This window comes from Bombina bombina, chromosome 10 (genome assembly GCF_027579735.1).
Source record: "Bombina bombina isolate aBomBom1 chromosome 10, aBomBom1.pri, whole genome shotgun sequence".
NCBI classification, from domain to species: domain Eukaryota; kingdom Metazoa; phylum Chordata; class Amphibia; order Anura; family Bombinatoridae; genus Bombina; species Bombina bombina.
This window is the reverse complement of record NC_069508.1, coordinates 138,067,755-138,094,525: the sequence shown is the minus strand read 5'-3', so window position 1 is coordinate 138,094,525 and position 26,771 is coordinate 138,067,755. Positions and strand designations below refer to the sequence as shown.

At 38.0% G+C, this 26,771-nt stretch overlaps 1 protein-coding gene across 1 annotated transcript in view; it reads left to right on the top strand.

Moving 5' to 3' along the window:
- The window catches only part of TNNI3K (TNNI3 interacting kinase), a 587,433-nt gene that overhangs the window by 332,324 nt on the left and 228,338 nt on the right, over window positions 1-26,771 (top strand). The window contains exons 19-20 of the mRNA XM_053693350.1: window positions 4,448-4,500; window positions 26,276-26,408. Of these exons, the coding sequence (XP_053549325.1) occupies window positions 4,448-4,500; window positions 26,276-26,408 (186 nt within the window). The remainder of the gene's footprint in view (window positions 1-4,447; window positions 4,501-26,275; window positions 26,409-26,771) is intronic.

The window sequence follows — 26,771 nt, the reverse complement described above, 5'->3', positions numbered from 1 at the left end:
ACATTAAGGAGATGCAGGTGGACAGTGACCAGGAGGGTCAGGAAGTGTCTTTTGTGGGGTCCATTGTGGAACGGCCAAGCTCAGAGGAAGATTGGAAACTTACTTTTACTGTAATGGGAGCCAAAGTTGATTTTAAGATTAACACAGGAGCAGATATCACTGTAATGTCTTTTGCTGAATTTATGAAACTGCCTCGACAGCCCCAGCTGGCGAAGGTTACTACAAATGTCCATAGTCCTGTTGGCCGCATTGATTGTGTGGGGAAATTTCTTGCCAGCTGTGAGTACAAGTAAAGAAAGTTCACCATGTGGGTGCATGGGATTCGAGGTCATTGTGTTAACAATTTATTGAGCAGAAAAGCAGCCTGCGACTTGGGCCTCGTGGCCAGAGTGAATGAGATTTCCGAAGATATGTTTGGCGAGTTGGGCCTACTGAATTTCAAACCAGTCCGTATAGCACTTAAAAGTGACGCAGTCCCATACAGTATTTCTACTCCCCGTAGAATTCCGTTCCCGCTCATGCCTCAAGTGGAGAAAGAGCTTATGTACATGAAGTCTATGGGGGTTATTGAAGAGGTTGTTGAAGCGACTGATTGGTGTGCCCCCATTGTTCCAGTTGCAAAGAAAAATGGAAAGGTGTGCATCTGTGTGGACCTGAAAAGGTTGAATGAGGCAGTGAAGAGAGAGAGATTTGTGCTGCCGACATTAGAAGATATAGCTCCAAAGTTGGCTGGGGCGAAGTTCTTTTCCACATTAGACGCTTCTAGCAGCTTTTGGCAGATCCCCCTGGATTCAAAGTGCCGCAAACTGACTACCTTTATCACACCGGTAGGTCGGTTCTGCTTCTGCAAACTCCCCTTTGGGATATCCTCTGCTCTTGAAATCTTTCAAAGGGAAATGATTTCTCTCCTGAGTGACCATGTGGGCACAGCGGTCGTCATGGACGACATTCTAGTGTATGGGTCTACAGTGGAGGAGCATGATCAGCGTTTAAGTTGTGTGCTACAGGCTATCAAAGAGTCTCGGCTGAAGCTGAATAAAGAAAAATGTCATTTTAGGAAAACTGAATTATGCTACTTTGGGCATATCATCAACGGGGATGGCATCAAGCCAGACCCCGATAAAATTTGCGCTATTGAACAGATGAAAAGTCCTTCTGATGTACATGAGCTGAGTTTTACACCCTATCACAGAGTTGCTTAAGAAAGACGTTGCCTGGGTCTGGGGACCTTCACAAGAAAAAGCTTTTCTGCAGGCCAAGTCCCTGCTGGGGTTTGCCCCAGTGTTGGGGTTCTACGACCCTTCAAAAAAGACTGTGGTTAGTTCCGATGCAAGCAGTTATGAGTTGGGGGTTGCACTCCTGCAGTTAAATGAGAATAAACTACAGCCCATCGCCTACTGTTCCCGCACACTGACGGCTGCGGAGTCAAAATACGCTCAAATTGAGAAAGAGTGCCTGGCTGCAGTTTGGGCCTGTGAGCACTTTCAGCGTTATCTTAGTGGGTTTGGAGAAATTTAGTCTGGAAACTGACCACAAACCACTAGTCCCTCTAATCAACTCTTATGACATTGACAAAACACCCTTGAGATGCCAGAGACTTTTAGTGAGACTGCTCAGGTTCAATGTTCAGGCAGTGCATGTGCCGGGGAAACAACTGGTTGTGGCGGATACACTATCCAGGCTCCCGCTGGCTGCTGCTGAAGAATCCTCCACAGAATCTGATGTGAAAGTGTATGTTGATTCAGTTCTGGCCTCTAAGTCCATTTTTTCAAGGAAACTGGAGGAAATAAAGAAAGAGACATATTTGGACACAGATCTGCAAGAGGTTATAAAGTACATAAAAGAAGGCTGGCCCGAGAGCCGGGCAGCCTGGATGTCTTTAAGTGCTTACCAGCCAGAGAGGTCGCAGCTCACGGAGCTGGAGGGGTTGGTGCTGTTCCAAGAACGCATTGTAATTCCTGTCAGCATGAGGAAGGAGATGTTAAACAGGATTCACGATGGCCACTTAGGCATTACAAAGTGCAGAGAAAGGGCAGCTACAGCTGTGTGGTGGCCTGGGATCAGCTCCGACATTGCAAATGTGCCTTTTGCCGGGAACGCCGGCCTACTCAGAGAAAGGAGCCCTTGATTTCTACTCCGCTGCCTGCGGGGCCGTGGCAGAAAATAGCTGCTGATTTGTGTGAACTGCACGGAAAAAAGTTCCTTGTTGTGATCGACTACTATTCCAGGTATTTGGAAATTGCACCCCTGAATGATATCACAAGTCAAGCCGTTATCATTCGCCTGAAGAGCTTGTTCGCCCGGTGGGGCATTCCAATGGAGCTGGTGAGTGATAATGGTATGCAGTTCGCTTCTACAGAGCTTTCAGCAGGGAATATGACTTTGTACATTCCACGTCAAGTCCACATTATTCGCAGGCCAACTGAATGGCTGAAAGGGCAGTTCAAACAACAAAATCCATTCTAAAGCAATCTGAGCCATACCTGGCCCTCTTGTCATACAGGGCGACGCCCATTCAAGCTACCGGGTTTAGCCCGGCACAGCTGATGCTAGGACGCCAGATTCGCACCACTTTACCCTCAGTGGGTGTCTTCAAGCCGCCTGGCCCTGTTCCTCTGGACGAAGTCTTTAGGAGGGATAAAGAGGCCAAAAAGGGTTATTGTTTCTTCTACGACAGGAGACATTCTGTCAGGCCCTTACAGGAACTGAATGCAGGGCAAACTGTCAGAATTAAACTGGATGATGAGAAGAAATGGAAGACGCCTGCTACGGTAGTTGGCCGCTCTCCAGAACCAAGGTCTTATACAGTCCTTACTGAGGGAGGGACGGTTACACGCCGTAACCAAAGACATCTTCAGCCTGTACCTGAGAGTCTGGAACTGGATGCCTCAGTACCACCGCCGGTGGGATCCCCTGTTCTAAGAGAGGTGCCTTCCCCTCAGCAAGATCACAGCGGGGATATATCTTTGCCTCCAGTGGACTCTAATTCACCATCTTCTATCAGAGGACAGTTCATGCAAAGTTACATCAAGCGGAAGAGTGGTGAGACTTCCGGCCCGATATAGGGACTGACTTTAGATAGAACAGTGACCGGAAGTATGGGCAGAATAATCCCATGGTCACTGTGGACTAGTGTAGTCTACCCCGATGTCCAAGTCAGGATGTAATTTATGTGTTTATATTTTCTGAACCTATTTGTTTATATATTGTTCGTAAAAAAAAAATGTTGTTGTATACTCTGTTCGTATACCTTGTTATTTGTTATATTCAAATGTATGCTTCGCCTTTGAAAAAGGGGAAGATGTGATGAGGGCAGATGAGAGCAGGATGTGATGTTAGTGAAATCAACCTGACTAGATGTATGTTTCTGTGCTCTGTAATAAAATAGAGTTGTACCATCATTGCTGTGTCCTGCATATGTCCTGCATCTCATGACAGCAACATCCTAGAACAGAACACATATTTAATTTGAGGCTTTTACTGACTGTAAAACTGTCCCCTTATGATCACTGGGTTTTTATTGTCCCCTGGGTCAAAAGTTGCTTGTCACCTCCTGATATCACCTCTCTTCTTTTTCTCCTCTAAGCTATGCATACTAAGGTAAAAATAATATCTACATGTTCATTAGAAGGTTTGGTAGCTCATGGGTGTATTGGGGGCAGGGCAATTATAGGAGGGTCACAGCCAATCATGGATAAGACAAGAGTGTGGGTGTGGTCAGGCAGGTCATCGTCAGAGCTTATGGCTGAGAATGGTAAACAGGCAAGACCTCCCAACTATCCTAGATCCTCCAAGATTGTCACTGGTTGGGATTTCTGGTGTTGAATTATCAAACTATGAGGTGTAGGTGACGTTTTTGTGGCACAAATCCATTTGTTAGATAAAAACCCCAATAAGGAAAATAATGTTTATTGGAATCGACCCCAAATATAATAAGTACAAATTTCTTCCAAAAAAAGCAACAACGTTGATCTCCACTCTTCCTAGTTTTAGCAGCCAATAGACTTTACATTATCCATGGAATAATTCTTATATCATGCAAATAACAACTAAAAAAATGCAATTTCAAAACCAATGCAGCATTTTTATGCATTTACATCTCATATATATATTCATTACTGTAGTATATACTTATAGGTGCATTTTTACATATATATGTGACTTTTAATGACCATTTTTGTTGTGTCCACTACATATAATGTATTTTTTTTATTTTTTTTGCATCTTGACTATGTTTACAAATAAGGCTATGTCTGTGTTCTAGTTTAAATTTAAACTTTAACATATTCTGTGCTTCTTATATTCTATCAAAACTGGAATATAAGCTGTTTATTTTCATATCAGCAGATGGAAGGAAAATAGGAGACACAGCAAACTGTTCATAACGCTTCAGTGACTTCTCATTTATATCTTGAGTTTACTTAAAACATTTTTTTTTTCTCAATAGAATCTAGATTTCTTCAGTCTATGGATGAGAACAACATGACTAAGCAGCCTGGGGTTTGCGTCATATAAATCTTCAACACTATAATTTACTGATAATAACTCACCTGCTCATGAATTATTATGTGATTTATTTTATCTAAAGAACCTTTAAAGGGACATTAAATTGTCATCCCCAGAAAAAGTTTTACAACTTGGTAAAATAACATTGCAGGATATATTCAATATTAAAATATCCAATTTTACCTTCAATTTACCTTTGAATATTGTTTTTTTCTCACTGTCCACACAGAAGATGTTTTAAGAATTGTGTTCTTGCAACATTCTACGCAGTGTTTGTTTGATCAGTACAGAGTTCATTCATATCTCTAACTGTTATCAAGAAAGAAAATCAAATAAACATTACTTCTATTATATCATTTACTTAATTATCTTGGTATCCTTTGTTAAATGAGTGGCAATGCACATGGGTGGTTCAATAGCGTGAGGCAAATACATGCAGCCTTCAATCAGCAGCTCCTGAACCTACCTAGATATGCTTTTCAACAAAGGATACAAAAAGAATGAAACAAATTGGATCATTTAAATTGGAAAGTTACTTAAAATTGTATTCTCTATCTGAATCACTAAATCAAATGAGTTTCATGTCCCTTTATAAGATCACTTTTGCTACTAATATTTCTATCCAATGTTTTCATTTAAGGGATACTAAACCCAAATTTTTTCTTTATTGATTCTGATAGAGTATGCAATTGTAAGCAACTTTCTAATTTACTCCTAGTATTAATTGTTCGTTCTCTTGCTATCTTTATTTAAAAAGCAGGAATTTAAAGCTTAGGAGCCGGACCATTTTTTGGTTCAGAACATGGGTTATGCTTGCTTATTGGTTTGCTAAATGTAGCCACCAATAAGCAAGGGCTATCCAGGGTGCTGAACCTAAAATGTGCTGGCTTCTATGCATTACATTCCTGCTTTTATATAAAGATACTAAGAGAACAAATAAAAATTGATAATAGGGTTAAATTGGAAAGTTGCTTAAAATTGCATGTTCTATCTAAATCATGAAAGAAAAAAATGGGTTTAGTATCCCTTTAATGTTACCATTCACCCCAATCTTGTCATTTCATCATATACAGTAGTCACATTTTTTTTCATTTTGCATATTTGATTTGAAGCCATCTTCACCATTGTAAAATAAAACAGAGTTGTGTTATATTAAAAAGTTACATAATACATCTCTGTTTTATTTTAAAATTAACTTTTTATGCACCATGTTTCTAAAACACACTGGCCTAGATTGCAAGTGGAGCTCAATTGATAGCACAGATGTGTAGTTAATTTTTGTGATGTTCTAGACCAGGGGTGTCCAAACTTTGCTCTCCAGAGGTTTTGGAACTACATTTCCGATGATGCTCAGCCAGCATTTTATCTAGCTGAGCATCATGGGAAATGTAGTTCCAAAACCTCTGGAGAGCAAAGTTTGGACACCCCTGTTCTAGACACTTGAAAATCTTCCTTTAAACCCTCAAACAATTTAGCTCATGCATTTCTTACAGCTAAAGGCATGGAGGTGTCATGCAACACCAATATACAACAAGAGACCATTGATCTGTAATAAAATTAAGCAATATTGGATCTGGTAAGGCATCATGTCATGGATCTAAGCTACAACATTTACTTCCACCCCCTTCTAAATCCTACTGCTCTAGGCATAGCCCTAGTTGACCAAGGCCAACATATACCTGTTAGGGGATAGCAACAAATAATGTAGCTCATGTTGGCAGTTCAAGTTGCATCATGTATGTAACTAGTGCTGTAGCAAAGCTGAAGGAACAATCATGGAAGGTCCATCTCACATAAATCTTGATTTATATACTTAAATCATAGATTTTGACGTCCTTGATGGGTATGGTTAGACGGTTCTTGTTCAGACGGTTCAGATACAGCATACAATTTAACAAAACATGAAATGTACCTTATATTATTAAATTTAGTTTGTTCTTATTGTATTCTTTGTTGAACAGAATACCTTTGTAGGTAGCATGCAAATGTTTGGACAGCTAAATGGCAGCAATTTTGCAAGGCTGCATCCTACCTAGGTATATTTTTCCACAAATTATATCAAGAGAGCAAAGTAGGTTTAATAATATAAGTTAATTGGAAAATTGTAAGCTCTATCTGAATCATAAAATAACAATTTTTGTATTTCCCATCCCTTTAATTCCATGTGAGTGTCTATGCTGATACCTGCTCTGTAAAATCTAAATATTCGTTAGGTGTCACCTATTGATGAATTCTTATGACAAAGTGTTATAGTTACAAATATCTGTAATTGGACTTTGAAATAGAACAGTTCTTTTTTTTATGTTTGTATTTCTCTTTTTTTTAATTTGTCTGCATTACTTCATTAGTAGTTATTTAACTTTAGCTACACTGTTAGCTTTTTTCATTTCTAATGCAATGTAGTTTAAGGCGCACAATCATTAAAATAAAATTGATTAAATCTCATTTGCAAACATAGATTAGCTTTGTATGACAGAATGTCAATGTACCATTTTCATTTCTAGCGTGTTACAAGAAGCTACTACAATTATGGAACACAATGTTTTAGCCGGTTGCTATAGCAATGATTAGCTGAAAGTTGTAATTACTAGCTGAACTAAATGATGAGCACATGAATAATGAGAAAGGAAGAATTAGTTTATAAAGAATGTGTTTTTTTTAATGTTAATCCTTTCAATTTCATGCTGTGTACAGTGATCTATTTGCCAGCAAAAATCATGAACAATTTTAAATCTTAAATACTTTCCTTGTGCCTAAACACTACAAAATATTTTCTGTAAAGTGTAAATGTGTCAGGGTGCCAGGAATCAGACTGAGAGAAGTGCAGAAATAATCACACCTTTATTAATAACAAAGAAATAATAAAAAGTGCACAAGTCAAATAACAAGCTAGGAGTCAAAGCCAGAGCTGGTAGTCAGACGAGCAGAGTCAGGATCCAAAGCGAGTAGTCAGACGAGCCGAGTCAGGAACCAAGAGGGACGTCAGACAGCCAGGTAATACACAGGAACAGGAACTCACAAACAGGTCTGTGACAACGCAAGGGCAAATCATACTGAACAGAGGCCCTTTAAATAATAAGTGATGACATCACAATACTGAGACTATAACATGTCTCACACGGATGATGTACACCAATCCGGCCATAAGAGGACGGGCAGGAAATGAGCAGCATCAGACACCCTGCATCAGATTCAGTAAGAGGTAAGTAAAATGGCTGCCAGCAGCACATGGCAAACAAAACAGGGAAAAATCCCTGACAGTACCCTCCACTCAATGACCCCTCCCCTGCGGGAGGAAAAAATGCTTATTGGGGAAACGGGCATAGAAGGCATGGATGAGGGTGGCAGCATGAACATCAGAGGAGGGAACCCATGAACGCTCCTCCGGACCGTAGTCCCTCCAGTGAACCAAATACTGTACACGGCCCCTGGACATACAAGGGGCAATAATGCTGCTGACCTCATATTCTTCATGGTTGTCAACAGAGATAGGAAAAGGATGAGACAACACAGTGGTAAGCCGATTACAAACCAATAGTTTCAAAGGGAGATATGAAAAACATTGGAGATGTGCATTGCAGGAGGAAGGTCAAGAGCATAGGCTACAGGATTGACCCGTCGGAGTATTCGAAAAGGACCAACATAACGGGGAGCCAATTTATTGGAAGGCACCCGAAGGTTCAAGTTGCGGGAGGACAGCAAAACCCTCTCACCAACTTGGTAGGAAGGCACAGGCAGATGCCTACGATCAGCCTAGAACTTTTGGCGCTGCATAGAGCGATAAAGGCAATCCTGAATCTGCACCCATGTGGAACGAAGTTGCCGGAGATGCTCCTCCAAAGCCGGAATACCCTGAGACATGAATCGGGCAACAAAGATGGTTGACTTGGAACCCATAATTCGCCATGAACGGGGATAACTGGGAGGAAGCATTAATAGCACTATTACGAGTGAACTCTGCCCAAAGTAACAGTTCAGACCAATTATTGTGGCGATCTGAGACATAGCAACAGAGGAACTGTCCTAGAGCTTGATAAGACCATTCCACAGCCCCATTGGATTGAGGGTGATATGCTGAGGAGAATGAAAGCTGGATCCCCATTTGAGCACAAAAGGAATGCCAAAATCTGGAGACAAACTGGCTACCCCGGTTCGAGACTATCTTCTTGGGTAGGGTAACCCATGTAAATGGAAAACCTCCCGGGCAAAAATTGAAGCAAGTTCCTGAGCGGTAGGCAGCTTCTTCAAGGGAATGCAATGTGACATTTTAGAAAAACGGTCAACTACCATTAGGATGACAGTATTGCCATTGGAAACAGGGAGCTCGACAATGAATTCCATGGAAAGATGTGTCCAAGGACGCTCACCATTAGCAATAGGTTGAAGAAGACCCACAGGAAGATGTTGAAGAATCTTATTCTGTGCACAGTCTGAGCAGGAGGCAACATACACAGCAACATCAGAACAAAGACCTGGCCACCAGAATTGTCGAGTGACAGACCAAATAATTTGGTTCTTGACCGGGTGACCTGTGGCTTTAGGATAGTGGTAAGTGTGCAATAGTTTAGTTTGAAGATTCTCAGGAACAAAGCACTTACCACTAGGTTTCTCAGGTGGTGCATTGGTTTGTGCAGCCAGGATCTCCTCCCCCAAGGGAGAAGTCAAATTAGTATGTATGGTAGCCAAAATATGGTCAGGAGGTATAACTGGAAAAGGTACAGACTCCTCCTTGGACAGTGGCAAAAATTGTCGAGAGAGGGCATCAGCCCTAACATTCTTACTACCAGGCAGGTATGAGACCACATAATTAAACCGAGACAAAAATAGCGCCCATCTGGCCCGTCGGGGTGACAAACATTTTGCTTCAGATAGATAAGTCAAATTCTTGTGGTCAGTAAGAATGAGCACTGGTATGCTAGTACCCTCGAGAAGGTGCCTCCATTCCTTGAGTGCCAAAATTATGGCCAGTAATTCCCTGTCACCAATTTCATAATTGCACTCTGCTGGAGACAATTTCTTAGAGAAGAAACCACACGGATGCAAGGAACCATCAGGTGTAGGAGGTTGAGACAAGAGGGCACCTACTCCAGTCTCAGACGCATCGACCTTAAGAATGAAAGGCAGGACAGGGTTAGGATGAGCCAGAACTGGAGCGGCAGCAAAGGCAGTCTTAAGACTCTCAAAAACCTTATTGGCAGTAGGTGACCAATGGAGTGGATTATTCTCCTTACGGGTCATGTCAGTGACAGGTTTGATCAAGGAAGAAAAGTTTTTAATAAACTTCCTATAGTAATTGACAAAGCCCAAAAAACCTTGAATAGAGCAAAGACCAACTGGGCGAGGCCACTGCAGGACTGCAGACAACTTGTCAGGATCCATGTAGAACTCTGCAACAGAGATTATATAACCTAGGAAGGTTACTTGAGTCTGATGGAACTCACATTTCTCAAGTTTACAAAACAGGCTGTTCTCACGTAATCTCTGAAGTACCTATGTAGCATCAGAATGATGAGCCTCAAGATTGGGTGAGTGTATGATGATATGAGCTCCCTTGAGGCGGTCAAAGAGTTCCGTAATGAGCAGAATAGGGTAAGCATTCTTAATGGTAAGACGATTAAGACCCCTATAATCGATGCATGGTCTTAACTCACCACCCTTTTTCTTCATGAAGAAGAAGCCAGCCCCTGCAGGAAAGCAGGATTTGCAGATGATCCCCCGCAACAGAGCATCGGCAACATACTCCATACTTAGTCTGATGTCAATTAGGATTAAAAAAGACACCAATGCCTCGAGATCCTCTGGTAAATCTCTGGCATCAACTTCGTCTTTAATCACATCAGAGAGCCCATGAAAGAAGGCAGCAACAAGGGCTTCATTGTTCCAACCTACCTCTGCGGCAAGCGTATGGAACTCAATGACATACTGAGCAACAGATCTCGTACCTTGCTGAATGGACATGAGTCATTTAGCAGCAGAGGAGGAGCAAGCTGGAACATCAAAAACCCTTCGAAAGGAGGCCACAAATTAAGGGTAATTTGAAATCACAGATTTATTAATCTCCCACAAGGGATTAGCCCAGGCAAGAGCTGTGTCAGAGAGTAACGAAATGAGAAAACCCACCTTAGCTCTGTCAGAGGGAAACGCCTGAGGTAACATCTCAAAGTAAATGCCAACCTGTTTCAAAAACCCTCTGCACTGAATAGGATCTCTTTCATATCGCTGAGGTAGAGGTGCAAAACTAAACATGCTCCTGGTAGGACTAGGTGCAACAGCGGAAACAGGAGCAGCCATAACTTGTGGGACACTCTGGTCCAAATGTGCAGTGCGAGTCAGCAGGTTTTGCAGGGCTAGTGCAAATTAATCCAAGCGGTGATCCTGTTCATCCATCTTGGAAATGATGGTAGGTAAAGTTCGATTATTAGCATCATCAGGATTCATGACCCTTGCGTAATGTCAGGGTGCCAGGAATCAGACTGAGACGAGAAGTGCAAAAATAATCACACCTTTATTATTAACAAAGAAATAATAAAAAGTCCACAAGTCAAATAACAAGCCAGGAGTCAAAGCCAGAGCTGGTAGTCAGACGAGCCGAGTCAGGAGCCAAAGCGAGTAGTCAGACGAGCCGAGTCAGGAACCAGGAGGGACATCAGACAGCCAGGTAATACACAGGAAAGGGACTCACAAACAGGTCTGAGACAACGCAAGGGAAAAGCATACTGAACAGAGGCCCTTTAAATAATATGGGATGACATCACAATACTGAGACTGCAACCTGTCTCACACGGATGATGTACACCAGTCCAGCCATAAGAGGGCGTGCAGGAAATGAGCAGCATCAGACACTCTGAACCAGATTCAGTAAGACGTAAGTAAAATGGCTGCCAGCAGCACATGGCAAACAAAGCAGGGGAAAAACCCTGACAAAATGTAGGTGGTAATTGGTGACTACACACATATGCCTTTTGTGATTGGCTAACTAGAGGTGTCCAGCTAGCTCACAGTACTGCGTTGTTGCACTGAAGCTAATTTTAACAATGTGTTTAGCTCCATTAGTAGGGATGGGCAAATGTGCTGAAAGTGTAATTTGTTTGGTAGAATGAATAGTCATGTGGACATTCGTTTTGGAGAATCAAATGTTGATAAGAATGAAAATCCATAATAATTCGGTAATCAAATGTTATTTCCTGTTTTCTAATGTTACTTTTGTTTTTAAATGTTCATAATTGGATCGAATATTGACATACAAAATTTCAATGCTGCAGAAACGGAGATACTGGTGGAGATTGTAACACTCCAAAGGAGAGTATTTTACTTATTTTCTATTTGTTTGTTGTATTATAGGCTAATAGAGTAACATGTTATCTTTGGGGTGTTGTGGCAGTTTAGTACTTGATAAAACTGTGAGGGTTTTTTGCAACATAGCTTTTGAGAGTTAAAGAGTTGATAGCTGAGTGTTGTTGCATTGGAAGTTGTAGCAGCTTAAGGGTTAACAGCTGGGTTTTTTTGCTTTGGAGCTGCATTGCCTTTTCATTAAGTGTCTGCAAGATATAATAAAGGATATTTCTGACATATAAAAGGCATAGTAAGCAAAAAGAGACTGCACTCTGAGTGGTATTTTTCCAGTAGACAATTTAAGGTATCGATCTAGTCCCATTTTGGTATTTTTCATGCCACCATTTTGCCGCCAAATGCGATTATACAAAAAAATTGTTAACTTTTTCACAAACTTTAGGTTTCTCGCTGAAATGATTTACATACCACTTGTGCAATCATGATACAAATTGTTGTAAAAGCTTCTATGGGATCCCCTTTGTTCAGAAATAGCAGACATGCAAGGCTTTGCCATTAGTTTTTCATAATTAGAAAGCTGCTAATTGCAGCTGTGCACCACACAAATTTTGAAAGCTCAACGCATTTGAACAGACACAGTTGTCTTTTTCAAGAGCATTCAAAATCTAAAGTTTTTTAATCTATCTAAAATTTCTATATACATAAAACTAAATTATTTTATTTACAACAGGTAAAATTATTTTAGCCTGTGTAGGATGTTTAAACATTATTTTTCATATGTATTTTATGCATCCAATGAGCTTTCATTCGATTTAAATAAACCAATCAGAGTTTTTCAAATTTTGTTATGCATTTTCAGTTTTTAAACAAGTAGTTCTTCTCATAGAATTCCTATATAAGCCATAGTAGAAGCTCCCAAATAAGTCTGCTACAACGTAAGTTAGACAGTTCTCTTTAAAGGTATTTGTAGCTCCTACATAGGTTAAACATTATTTCACCTGTTAAAAATTAAATAAAATAATGCAATTTTAGGTATATTGAAAGTTTAGACTGATCAAAAACCTATATTTAAAAGAATATTACAAAAATTATTATGATGTGTTGTTAAGCGTTATACTTTTTTATTTTTTATGGAAATACTTTATAAATTTGTTCTTATTTTTATTGAAAAAAAAAGAATAAAATATTTCGTTTTGTATTAATTTTAGGTAAAAAAAAATTCTTAAAAGAATAAAATAATAATTATTATATATATATATATATATATATATATATATATATATATATATATATATATATATATATATATATATATATATATATATATAGCCTTGGTTGGTTTAAGAACCTGATGTTATTATATCTAAACTAAGTGTTGTATACAAAGTGATATAGCTCTGTTGGGATTTTTGAATGTTAGAAAAAATATGGTTGTGCCTGTTGAAACGCGTTGAGCCTTTTACTGTACATTTGAGCTATTTTATCCTAGAATTAATTTAATATAGACTAAATTGTAAACTGTGAGTGAAGCTGATTAGTGACAGTTTGCACTTGTTAGCACTTTCTATTTAGTGTCTTATTCCTTGGTTATGGTGTACACAATGTGAGCTGTCTTTCCTCTGAGTTTCAGTGGTCTGAAGATTCTTCAGCTACGAAGAGGTACTACTTTTGCTGACTTTCCAGGCTGGGTATAAAATCCTTGGAAAAGAGTACACCATGTTGTCTGTATATCCACCATTATTAGCCCTTAAACTGCTATCAACCTCAACACAACCCCTCCTCCTCTATTAACTGCCTAGTCCTCCACAACTCACATTGCAAACCACCCTTCAGCTATTTATCCCTAATAAACTGCCAAAAAATTTCAGCCAACATTAAAAAATTGAGGTGCAAATCTGTTATCAACGCCTATGCATTTAACCCCTGGAAGTCACATTGTTAAAGTCAGCTACAAAGCAGCAATGCACTTAAAGGGACAGTCTACTTCCGAATTTTAATTGTTTAAAAAGATAGATAATTCCTTTATTACCCATTCCCCAGTTTTGCACAGCCAACACAATTTAATTAATATACTTTTTACCTCTGTGATTACCTTGTATCTAAGCCTCTGCAAACTCTCCCCTTATTTCAGTTCTTTTGACAGACTGGCATTTTAGCCAATCAGTGCCCTCTAATAAACAACTCCATGGGAATGAGAATAATGTTATCTAGCTGTGAAAAACTGTCAAAATTAATTTAGCTAAGAGGTGGCCTTCAAGGGCTTAGAAATTAGCATATGAGCCTACCTAGGTTTAGCTTTCAACTAAGAATACCAAGAGAAGAAAGCAAATTTGATGATAAAGTGAATTGGTAAGTTGTTTAAAATTGCATGCCCTATCTGAATCATGAAAGTTTAATTTTGACTAGACTGTCCCTTCAAGACATCTTGTGAGAGATGAGAAGAGGAATATGCTGTAGACACCAATCACCAGAAAGTTCTCAGTAGTGCCTTGTTGCACCTGAGCCTATCTAGGTATGCTCTTCAACAGCATAACATAACATTGCACATTTTATCTGAACATGAACATTTAACTTTTACTTTCTTGTACCTTTACAATAAGTTTTTCATTTAATGATTAAAGTACTTCTATCTCTTTTAAGACATTTAACAACTCACTTTTTGCAATTATTTCTAGCTTAAACTTTGCAATTATTCATAGTATCTGCTTTTTTTTCCAAAATAGACAAAGGTCCTTTTTTATTAAGTTATAGTCCTCATTAGTCAAAAATGCTTTCTCTAATTTTCCTTTCATAGTCCTTGATTAATCAATTTAAAATGATATTCTTTTTTTATCCTTAAATTCTCTTGGGGTCCTGGGAGCATCAATATACAGTATTTTCATTAAACAATTCTTATGTTTTAGTTCTTCTGACATCACTTTTCATATATACGAAAAATAAATGATGTAGCCTATAATTACATAACACGACGTTCTCCTTAGTTTCTCTATATGCTCATTAAGAGCCAAGTTACGAGTGGAGCGCAATTTAGCTCTTTCGCTAGAGTGCTAATTGAGCTAGAAGCAAACTTTTTGCATGAGTCGGGTTGTGCTGGTATTATGAGTTGAAAGTAAAATGTTATTGCGCTCGCTTCAACCCGACGGACGCAAACAGCTTACTTCTGGCACAATACCGCAATAAGGTATTCCCCATAGAAGTCAATGGAGCAAAAAAGTGTAAAAACACTGTACTCGCGCACTAATCCAAAAGGTGCTAACCCGACAGGAAGAGATTTCACTGTTAAAGCCCTTTGCATCTTTTTTTTTCTAAAACATGAGACCTCATATCTTTGAGCACTTATAACTTTTGTGTTCAATTTTTCCCCCCAATATTTTCTATTATATGTTGTTATTATGAGTGTAACTGTACTTTGTAATGTATTTTGATGTGTTTTGTGACACTTTTTTGTTTTGCGAAACAGTTAACCACAGCTCTGAGTATGCGCTAACCCGACAAGAGTTAACTTGAATTGCACTGAGGCGATTGCATCTACTTTTAAGTTGTAATACGAGCACAATTTAACCTACACTCAAACAATCGCGAAAACCAGATGCTTGTTTTGCGCGCAAATGTTTGCGCTCCACTCGTAATTTGTCCCTAACTTTTTTCAGATATGCATGTAATCCGGGTTCTAAAATCAATATAGCATTTAGCATAATTCTCAATCTGAGAAGAGTCAAAAACAAAAAGGTAATATCCCTTCTCCAAACCGAAAGATAAATATAACAAAAAAAAACTGTAAATGTAAGTACCCATAGAACAACCCTGTGGGAACAGGGGCGTTACTGCCATTGGTGCAGTACCAATACCATTTGGCACGTTTATAATGTAGTATTGTAAAATGACATTGTAAGATAAATGTAATTTTGTTACTGTGCACATTAAACCCAAATTTTTTCTTACATGATTCAGATAGAGCATGGAATTTTAAGCAACGTAAAGCTTAGGAACCATCCCATTTTAGGTTTAGTAGCCCTTTAATGTCCCTTTAAGTTTTTTCTTGCAGACTTTTACTAGATAATGTATATGGGCTTTTGCTTAATAGTTTTAATACAATGCGTACTATTAATATGATTCTAAATACATACTTTGATCATTTTTACATCATACTTTCAATATACTTTTTAAACTGCTCATTTTATTGAGCGCTATACTGTAATATATGCGTCTCGCCTTTGCAAACAGAAATGTAGGTTACACTCTGAGATACAGATCTATTAAAGGGACACTGAACCCATTTTTTTCTTTTGTGATTCATATAGAGCATGCAATTTTAAGCAACTTTCTAATTTACTCCTATTATCAAATTTTCTTCATTCTCTTGGTATGTTTATTTGAAAAGCAAGAATTTAAGTTTAGATGCCGCCCCATTTTTTGTGAACAACCTGGGTTGTCCTTACAGATTGGACAGCACCAATAAAAAAAATGCTGTCCATGGTTCTGAATCACAAATTTGTTCAAGAGAACGAAGAAAAATTGATAATAGAAGTAAATTAGAAAGTTGCTTAAAATTGCATGCTCTATCTAAATTATGAAAGAAAAAATGTGGGTTCAGTATCACTTTTAGGTAACTTTTGCCTTTAAAAAAAAAATCAGTTGATTTGAGAGTTTTAAAGAATCATGCCCTTATTCCAAAGCATAAAATCTTGCCAGGGATGAGAGTTATTTTAAATAAAATAATAGGATGTTACATTTTAGTATTAATAAAGGGATAGTAAAGTCAAATATAGACATTCCAGCTCTGGCTAGAGGCTGGGGACTTCCTGTTTGGGGAGGAGCCTTCACGTCACAGTGATCCTCCAGAGCGGTTGCTGGAACAGAGTACCCGCGCTCCATCTCCCCACGCTTACAGCCCCGAGGCCTACATTCACCTGGGCTTGTTTGGGCACAGAGTCGCCTTCTGGCGTCAAGCTGTAGGAAGCCTAAAGACGTGCGGTGTAATCCGCTGCTACCACAGAAGTATCACACAGGTGCAAGTGATCCGCAAGAAAGATATCCGATACTGGAGTAGTGGCTCGGTCGAAAGTAAGTGACGAGCCCCAGGCCGGGCGGCAGAAGTTGCTCGCTTGTGGTTGAGAGGGGTTGCTGACTCACGGAGGGATCCGAGTGTCACCCCCTATACCCTTGGAGTAAACCTTTTGCTCGCCGGCTACCGAAGGAACATTTCTTGTTTGACGAGACACGGATCATCGGCCGTAAGCAATAGTTTGCTTCAAGTGGGCACGCGCTCTTTCTTCAGATCTCTCAAAGTGGAAACTCGGACTATGGTACCGGTTTGGATCCTTATACTCCCAAAGAAACTGCAAGTATTATACCAAGTCCTTGTTCCCAGTATTTTACGCTTGAGCCGGTGGGCTCACTAATGGAGGGTGCCTGACACTGTACGTTTGCTTTTGAGGTGACACCTGTTACTGCTATATTGATAGCTGACTATGTGACAATTACATTAATCATTACCAAATTGTGGGACCGTTGTTGCAGAGTCTACCAGTTTTTTTATTTGGAGTATCTATAGCTTCACGGTGTCTTTCTTTTGTTCAGCTACAGAAGTGATAAAGCAGTATCAGCTTATCGTGAACTGCTTGTACTTTATTCAGAGACTCACTTGGTTACCTGAAGTTCCTGATATCTGGAGAAGATATTTACAAGTTGAACATTGCTAAAAAGACCTAAGAGTGTTTAGGTCTATTAATCCTTATTTTTCTCTCCATTGTGCTAATGAAGAAAGAATAGTATTAAAAGTATTACGGCTGCCATTAGAGAATTAGGACTGCCGCATTGTGATACAATATTTTAGCTCTTTTCTAAAAGTTTACTATTCTTAGTGTTTGAATAAATATTTCATTTCGTAAGTTGCAAAGCTGAAATTAGAATCAGCTATAAAGTAGAATCAGCTTCTTGTGAATTGTTTGTATTTTATCCAGAAACTCATTTTTTGTATTAAAAGAAAAAAAAGCAAGAATAGTATTAAAAGTAATAAAGCAGCCATTAGAGAGTTAGGACTGGTGTATTGTGACATAATAATCAGCTCTTTTCTAAAGTTTATATTCTCAGTGTTTGAGTAAAAGTCTACTTGTGTAAAGCCTAAATTAGATTCTTGAAAGAGTAATTCCTTACAGGAAAAAGGTGTAAGGAGAAGGAAAAGTGAGAAAAATAGAGATAAGAGAAGAAAATTTTTTCACTAAGGGCGATTGCTAGATCATTGTTGACTAAGAAGTATTTATAAATTTAGCCCTTTATTATTAATGAGGTTCTTTTTCTGAGAGAGGAAGAGAGAGGGGGAGGCAGAGAGAGGAGAGAGGGAAGGAAGGAGGAAAAAGAAAGAAGTTTAAAATCTCGAGCAGAGCAAATCTTGTTCCATATAGTGGGGGTCACTCTGTTTTTTATGTTTTTTGTTTTTGGTTTAATTTACACGCATGTTCACTTAAAGATATTGTTCTATTTTTTTATTTTTTAGGTATAGTTCACCTTTTCACAATCGATTTTTGTTTTAGTAGAAAGAAGTAATATTACACGCTAACACTTTAACTTACACTGGACCCATAACGGTCCGCGCACAAACACAAAAAGAGTAAGAGGGTGCAAGAAAGGGAAGAAAGAAAAGGGGAAGGGGAAAGAAGCAAGAAAGGAAAGAGAGAGGGAGGGAAAGGGAGAGAAGAAAGGGGAAGAAAAAGGAAAAAAAAAAAAAAGGGTATCACTTAAAATAGGTATATACATATATAGATATACACATTTTTGTTGTTTATAAGTTGTTTTATCACCGACCTATGGAAAAATTCATGACACAAGGAAAACACAGTTCACCAAAAATGCCCCCCAAAATAAAAGATCGGAAAACAAAAGCTCAAGACACTAGTGGCTCAGAGGTTAATCAAGAGATGGGTAACCCTTTGCCAGACCCACAGTCTGTATTAACACAATTATCAGAGTTGATAGCGCCTCAATTCAATGATATTAAAAAGGAACTAGCTAATATCTCTACCAACATCTTAGCTCTCTCCACCGAAGTGAGACATTTTTCTAATAGATTGGCAGAGGCTGAGAATAGGATCTCAGACTTAGAGGATTTAACCAACACCCAAGACTCGCAAATTCATGCGCAAGAATCTCAAATTAATACCCTACTAAATCGCCTGGAGGATCTGAGGATCGCTCCAGGCGAAATAATATAAGAATTATAGGTTTGCCCGAAATGATAGAATATAAAGACCTAATGAAATTCACATCAGTAACGCTTCCGCAAGCTTTAGGTTTTGCCCCTGCTCAATTACCGCTAATTGTGGAAAGAGCCCACAGGATAGGTCCCCCCAAAAATAACTCAAATGGTTCACCCCGGAATAGGATGAGTATAGTTAAATATTTGAAATTCCAGGATAAATTGGAAATTATGAAAGCCTATAAGAAGAAGGATGCCCTTATAATAGATAACAACAAACTATTATTATTTCAAGATTTCTCTAGCGAAACCTCATCTAAGAGGAAATTAATGGCCCCTTACTGCTCCCAGCTTATTCATAATGGCTTTAAGGCCCGTCTATTATATCCGGCTAAAATTGTCTTAGAATTTCAAGATAAACAAATCACGCTCAATACTATAGGTGAAGCGCAGGAAATTTTGGCAGCTAGGAATATTGTAGGGGCCAATTGACCTTGTATGGAGTTTTATTTGAAGGAAGGGGGAGGAGGAAAAGGAAAAGGAAATATAAGGGAAAGACTCCCTGAAAGGAATATAGATATTTATTTTGAATATCCTATGTGGTTCATCTATATTATGTCTGAATGCTTTAGCACATTTAAGAATTTAGGTAAATGGTATGTTGTTTTAGTATTGGTGTTTTTTGTTTTTAGTATTTTAGAAATATGTTTTCTTTTCCTTTTTTTTTTTTTTTTTTTTTTTCTTTCTCTCTCCCTCTTGTTTTTTTTTTTCTTCCCCTCGCTCCTTGCTCGTCTCTTCCCTCCACACGGTTTGTGTGTATGGCTCCTTTAACCGTCTTGCTCTAGAAAAGCTGATTGATCTTAAATATGTGCCAAAACCTTAATATACTTTCATGGAACGTAGGTGGCATAACTTCCCCAATGAAACGTAAACTCATTATTAAAACGCTAGCTAAACATCACCCAGAGGTAGTATTTTTACAAGAGACACATTTAAAAGATTCAGAGATTCTGAAATTAAAGATAAAATGGGTGGGAGAGGTCATTGCCACCCCAGTCAATAATAGAAAGGCAGGTGTAGCTATCCTCTTACATAAAAATCTGGAGTATACAATTAAAAAAGTGGAACGTGATCCGCAAGCTAGATTCATTATTTTACAAATTGTGATTAACAATGTTGACTTTGTTTTATGTAATATTTATGGACCAAATGCTCATACTCCCATATTTTGGGAGGAAATCAAACTTAAGCTATTTCCATTTGTTTCTCAGAATCTGATTCTAGGGGGTGATTTTAATGTCGCTTTATGCCCCGAAATAGATAGATTAACTCAGAAAAAGTCAAAAGAGTATAATAAAAGGGCAAAAGGTTTGAAGCAATTTTCGCATGAAACTTAAACTCCTAGACATCTGGCGTATTGAGAATCCAGATTCGATAACATTTTCCTGCGAGTCTAAAGTTCACAATACATTTTCAAGAATTGACATGTTTTTAATTTCAGAATCTCTCTCCATCTTAAAAGTTAAACCTGAAATTAATGATATAATTATATCAGACCATGCTATTATCTCATTAGCCTTCCCATCTTTGCACAAGCCAAAAGACAAAAATCAAAGTTTTACATTCCCGAGGTTTCTTTATAATAATCCCAGATTTGTTTTCTGGCTAAAGCAAAAATGGAGGGATTATGTCACCTTTAATATAGCCCAACTAAATGACATTGAGCTATTCTGGGAGGCCTCTAAGGCTGTATTGAGAGGGGAAATTAAATCTTATTTATAAGCTTTGAATAAAAAAAATAGGGCAACCGAAATTCAATTAGCACACCATGTGAAAAATGCTCTTAAAAACTTTTACAATGCTAGGTCAGCTATTAATTGGAATAAGTACTGCGAAGCTAAAAATAATTGTGAGGTCTTTCTCAAGCAAAGATCGCATAGAGAAGAACTTAAATTGAACCTAAAGTTCAAAGGTTACCACGGGATCTCAACAAAACATCTTGCTAACTTAACAAGGAATAGGAAGAGTAAAAACTACATTATGGCTATTAAAGAAGGTAATCAAAGATACAGGGATAGTGAAAACATTAGAAAGGTTTTTCATAACTTTTATCAAAATCTCTACAACAAAACGGATGTTAATTTGTTAAACATGGATAACTTCTTGTCAAAGATCAAACTTCCCCAATTGTCTAAAGATCGTCTCTTAGAACTAAATGCACACATCACGGGGGAAGAAATTTTTAAAGCGATAGAAAAAACAAAATTAAATAAGGCAGCTGGACCTGACTTTCTTCCCTCAGAATACTATAAAATACTTTCTCATGAGGTCACTTTCACATTGGAAAGGCTATACAATGCCTACTTCTCTTCTAATAAAACCATGTCTAGTCTATTTACAGCTGCTAATATTACCCTAATTCTTAAAAAAGACAAGGAAAGAGAAGATCCAGCATCATATAGACCAATATCGGTGCTTAACACCGATTATAAAATTTTAACCTCCATCATTGCAGATAGACTGGCGAAAGGATTAGGCGAGATTATACACCCAGATCAGGCGGGTTTCATTCAGGGACGCAATTCTACTAAAAATATACGCAAAGTAGTCATGCTTCTGGATTACATGTGGAACAGAGAGAAAATAAAAAAAAATCGAGCACTCACAGATATGGCTATTCTGACGTTAGACGCAGAAAAAGCCTTTGACTCCATTACATGGCAGTATCTTTTTCGGGTTCTAGAACAATTTGGGTTTCACAATCAATTTATGAATTTGGTGCATAAAATATATAGGGCACCAATATCATATCTTTTAATCAATGGCATATTATCTCCTAGGATATTATTAGGCAGGGGAACGAGACAGGGATGTCCGCTATCACCCCTGCATTTCGATATAGCTCTAGAACCTTTGGCCATTTGGTTAAGGCAAAAGTTATCCGGAATATCAATAGGGCCACACACTCTCAAGACCCTTCTTTATGCTGACGACCTCTTATTGTTCCTAGAGAAAACAAAAGCGCAGATACCCTTAGTATTACAAATCCTGACGGATTTTAGTTCTTTTTCAGGGTACAAAATTAATTATGGAAAAAGTGAACTATTGTGGATTTCCAAGTCAAGGGTAAGCTGCTCTAATCACCCCTTTAAAGTGGTAGATAGACTTAAATATCTTGGTATTATTTTCCACAGAGACCCGTTGAAATGGTATAATTTGAATTTTGAACCATTGTTATGGAAGCTCAAGAGTAATCTTGAATTATGGGCCTCCTTTCCCTTATCTATCTCAGCACGAGTGAACTTAATAAAAGTTATCGTATTCCCCCAGATCTTGTATCTCCTACAAAACTTACCGTTATTTCTCTTAAAAAAGGATCTAAATAAGTTTGATCAAAATATAGTTAAATTTATATGGGGTAATAAGAAGTCTCGAATATCCTTGATGAAATTGACTCAAAAAAAATGTTCTGCTGGCCTAGCCCTTCCTAGTTTAAAACTGTATAATATCGCTACGCTAGCTAAATTTGCATTTGACTGGCTAACCGATTCAAACTACTTCTCGACAATTGAACTAGAAGAACAATGCATTGCCCCGTTTTCATTAAAAGCGGTCGTGCATAATGTAATTAAACATCTTCCCCCTAAAATTAAAACATTATCTTCGGTTAAAAATATAATTGTGGCCTGGCAGAAATTCTGTAAAATCTTAGAAGTTGATCCTCATTTCTCAAAATTCCTGCCCATAAGAGGCAGTCCTGAGTTTATGCCTGGGGTACAATACAAGGTTTTTAAGAAATGGGAAGAGAATGGTTTGTCACGGGTCTCTCAAGTCATTTCAGAGACTCAATTCATAAGTCCATATGGTTCGTTGTTTCAACTTTTTAATTTACCCAGGGAAATCTGTTCGCTTATTTTCAACTTAGGCATTTTGTGTGTAGGCATCGCCCATCAGGGGACTGGGTGTCCCGTTGGGACGAAATCAATACTTGTTTTGATAAATTTAGAAAAGGTTATACTTCAATTTCACTTACATATGACATAATGTTGGCTAAACAAGGGGCATTAACAGTAGATAAAATCTGTAAAAGTTGGGAGAATACGTTCACCGCTATAACTCCTGAATGGATTTTGCAGAGTTTGGAGATAGTATACAAATGTATGGTTCCTGTGTCAGTAAAAGGGTCTCACTTTAAACTTATTAATAAATATTATTTCCCCCCTTCCAGAATGGCGCGTTGTTACTCTTCACAAATCTTCCCTTGTCCGCGTTGTTCGCATCCGAATGCCAATATAATTCATATGTTTTGGTCTTGCCCGAAAATAAGGCAATTTTGGTTGAAAATCCAGTACTGGGTTAATCGGTCTTTCGATCTAACTAGCTGTCTTACTGCTGACATGGTATTTTTTTTTAGAATAAATACACATCTAGAAAGATCACTGGTAGATTCGTATATAACTATTATCCTTGTGGCCAGGTGTCTTATAACTAAAAATTGGCGCTCGCATAAGGCCCCATCCTTTACCCTTTTTCTTAGAGAAATCCAGTTCCAAATAATTTATGAAGCCTTTCATCTTCAGCTCTCTTCCGAAAAACTCATTAGTAAATTTATTCATAGATGGCTTCCTATAATCAAGTCCTACCCATTGTCAGTGCAGAAGAGTATATTGAAGCCATTTTTGAGCTCCCAGACCTTTGCAGACCTAGTTCTCCATGGGTTGTTTCCACCCTTATGGGTGTCCAATGCCAGAGAGGTGGGATAGAGCAGTGGAACACATGGGGGTGAGGGGGGGAGAGGCGACAGGAGAGGCTCCATTCCCCCTCCCTTTTTTTTTTTGTTTTTTTGTTTTTTTTGTTTTTGTTTTTGTTTTTCTCTCTCTTTCTTTTAATTTTTTTTTTTTTCCCCGAAGGATGGTTAAGATGATTAACTTAAGTGTTAGGAGTTTTGTGCAGTCCCAATTTCTGGGTTAATGTTTATTTAACATTTTTGATTTCTACTATATCCCAGAAGGTGATTCTTTCTGGGAAAAGTAAATTTTCTTAAGATATGACAATCGAATATGATGTAATGTTCATTGATAAAATATGTATATGTTTTCATTTTGTTAATGGTATTTTACAAGGTATTTGTATTTTTGATTATGTTTCGTGTATGATTTCACCAAGTGGTTATTTTATTTATTCACTCCGTTCTTTTTTGATTGTCTTATTTTTTCCTTCTAATTTTACCGCTGTAAAAATACCTCAATAAAAGAATAATAAAAAAAAAAAAAAAAAGTCAAATATAAACTTTCATCATTCAGATAGAGTAATTTAAAACAACTTTACAATTTATTTTTAATTATCAAATTTGCTTTGTTCGCCCCAATATCCTTTGTTTAAGAGCATATCTAGGTAGTCTCAGAAGCAGCAGTGCATTACTGGGAGCTAGCTGGTGATATGTGGCTGCACATATATACCTTTTTATGATTGACCCACCCAACATTTTCAGCTAGCTCCTGGGTCTTCTATTTCTTATCTGCTGTTAAAATCTATGTTCTTTTTTATTTATTACACTATGTGAACTCAGTAAAATCACAGCAAGAATTTGTTTTATGCTACCTTAAAGGGACAGTCAAGTCTAAAATAAACTTTCATGATTCAAATAGGGCATGTCATTTTAAACAACTTTCCAATTTACTTTTATCTCCAAATTTGCGTTGTTCTCTTGGTATGCTAATTTCTTAAACCTTGAAGGCCGCCTCTAATCGGAATGCATTTTGACAGTTTTTCACCACTAGAGGGCATTAGTTCATGTGTATCATATAGATAACATTGAGCTCAGGCACGTGAAGTTACCTAGTACTGATTGGCTAAAATGCAAGTCTGTCAAAAGAACTGAAATGAGGGGGCAGTTTGCAGAGGCTTAGATACAAAGTAATCACAGAGGTAAAAAGTAATTGGTAAAAAGTGTTGGTTATACAAAACTGGGGAATGGATAATAAAGGGATTATCTATCTTTTTAAAAAACAAAAATTCTGGTGTTGACTGTCCCTTTAACATTACTCAGATCTTGCAATTCTGTTTAAATCTTACTACAAATGTCAGTTTAGTAAAGTTACAGGAACACTAAAGTCAAAATTAAACTTTCATGATTCAGAAAGAGCATGTGATTTTAAACAACTTTCCAATTTACTTTCATTATATAATTTGTGTTTTACTCTTGGTATCCATTATTGAAAAGGATACCTAGGTAGGCTCATAAGCTGATGATTGATGGCTGCACAGGTATGCCTCTTGTCCTTGGTTTTCAGCTAGTTCCCCATAGAGTATTGCTGCTTCATCAACAAAAGATACCAAGGGAATAAAGGACATTTGATTAAATAAGTAAAATGGAAGATTTCTTAAAACTGTATTCTCTATACGAATCATGACATTTTTGGGAGAGTTTATGTCCCTTTAAATGGACATTAAACACTTAATAGATTTCATGCACTTCCCTCTGATTACGGGTGCTGCCATGTTGGAACCTAGGTTACACTGCAGGTATTTAAAGAAAAGTTACTGCACATGTGCAAACACCTCAGCAATGGAATGCAATAAAAGGTACATTTCAACATGGCCGCACCCTTAAATGCTTTTAAAATGTATTTAGGGCCTGATTACAAGTTGAGCACAAAATATTGCTTCTGCGAAAGCGATATTTGCACTCAACTGAGTAATACCAGTGCACGTAAGCGTGAGCTGGTATTACAGGTGAGCTGCACTACCATAGGTATGAGAACTAGTGCAGCAAAGGTGGCAAGTCGCGCAGCAAATATAAATATATATATATGTATGAATATATATTTGTTCAGTTACAATAAATTAGCGCTCCACTTGTAATCTGACCTTTGGGGGTACATTTATTAAGCAGCGGATGCTGCTTTCTACCCCCGAAGTTTCGTAAGACTGCTGCTCCTTAACTTGGCGGACTGCAATCATCCTGGTCCGATACGATCGGGATGATTGACACCCCCTGCTAGCAGCTAATTGGCCGCAAATGTGCAGGGAGTGGCATTGCACAAGCATTTCACAAGAAATGCTTGTGCAATGTTAAATGCAGACAGCGTATGTTGTCGGCATTTAGCGATGCCGGGCGGACATGATTCACTACAGCATTCCCCGCATTTGTTAAATCTACCCCTTAGTGTTTAATATCCCATTAACCAATAGCAATATATAAGCGCAGAGTGTGTAGTAATGGTTCACTAGATGTGTTGTTTTGTTTGTTATTAATACTGATGTTTTGTTATGTGTTTATAGAATCTTCGCTGGATGGCCCCTGAGGTCTTCAGTCAGTGCACTCGATACACAATAAAAGCAGATGTGTTCAGTTACGCTTTGTGTCTATGGGAACTGTTAACTGGAGAAATTCCATTTGCTCATCTTAAACCAGGTAAAAGTGTTGTATATAATTTCTTAAAGGGACAGTAAACACCTTATTACAGAATTTTCTGCCGTCTTCCAATAGATTAACATGTCAGCAAACTTTAAATATGGTTAGAAGAGGTTAACATCTTGTTTTTCAATGATCAAACTCCGATCCACCACTTTCTCAATTTGGAGACACAAATCTGGACTTGAGATGTCACGGCTTGCCACTGTTATTGTGTTAACAAAATATGTATGTTTTTGTTAAATGATAAGTTAAAGGGACATTAAGGTAAAAATTAAACTTAAATTGATTGGACAGAGCATGCAATTTTAATCTACTTTTCAATTTACTTATGTCATCAATTTTGCTTAGTTCTCTTGGTAT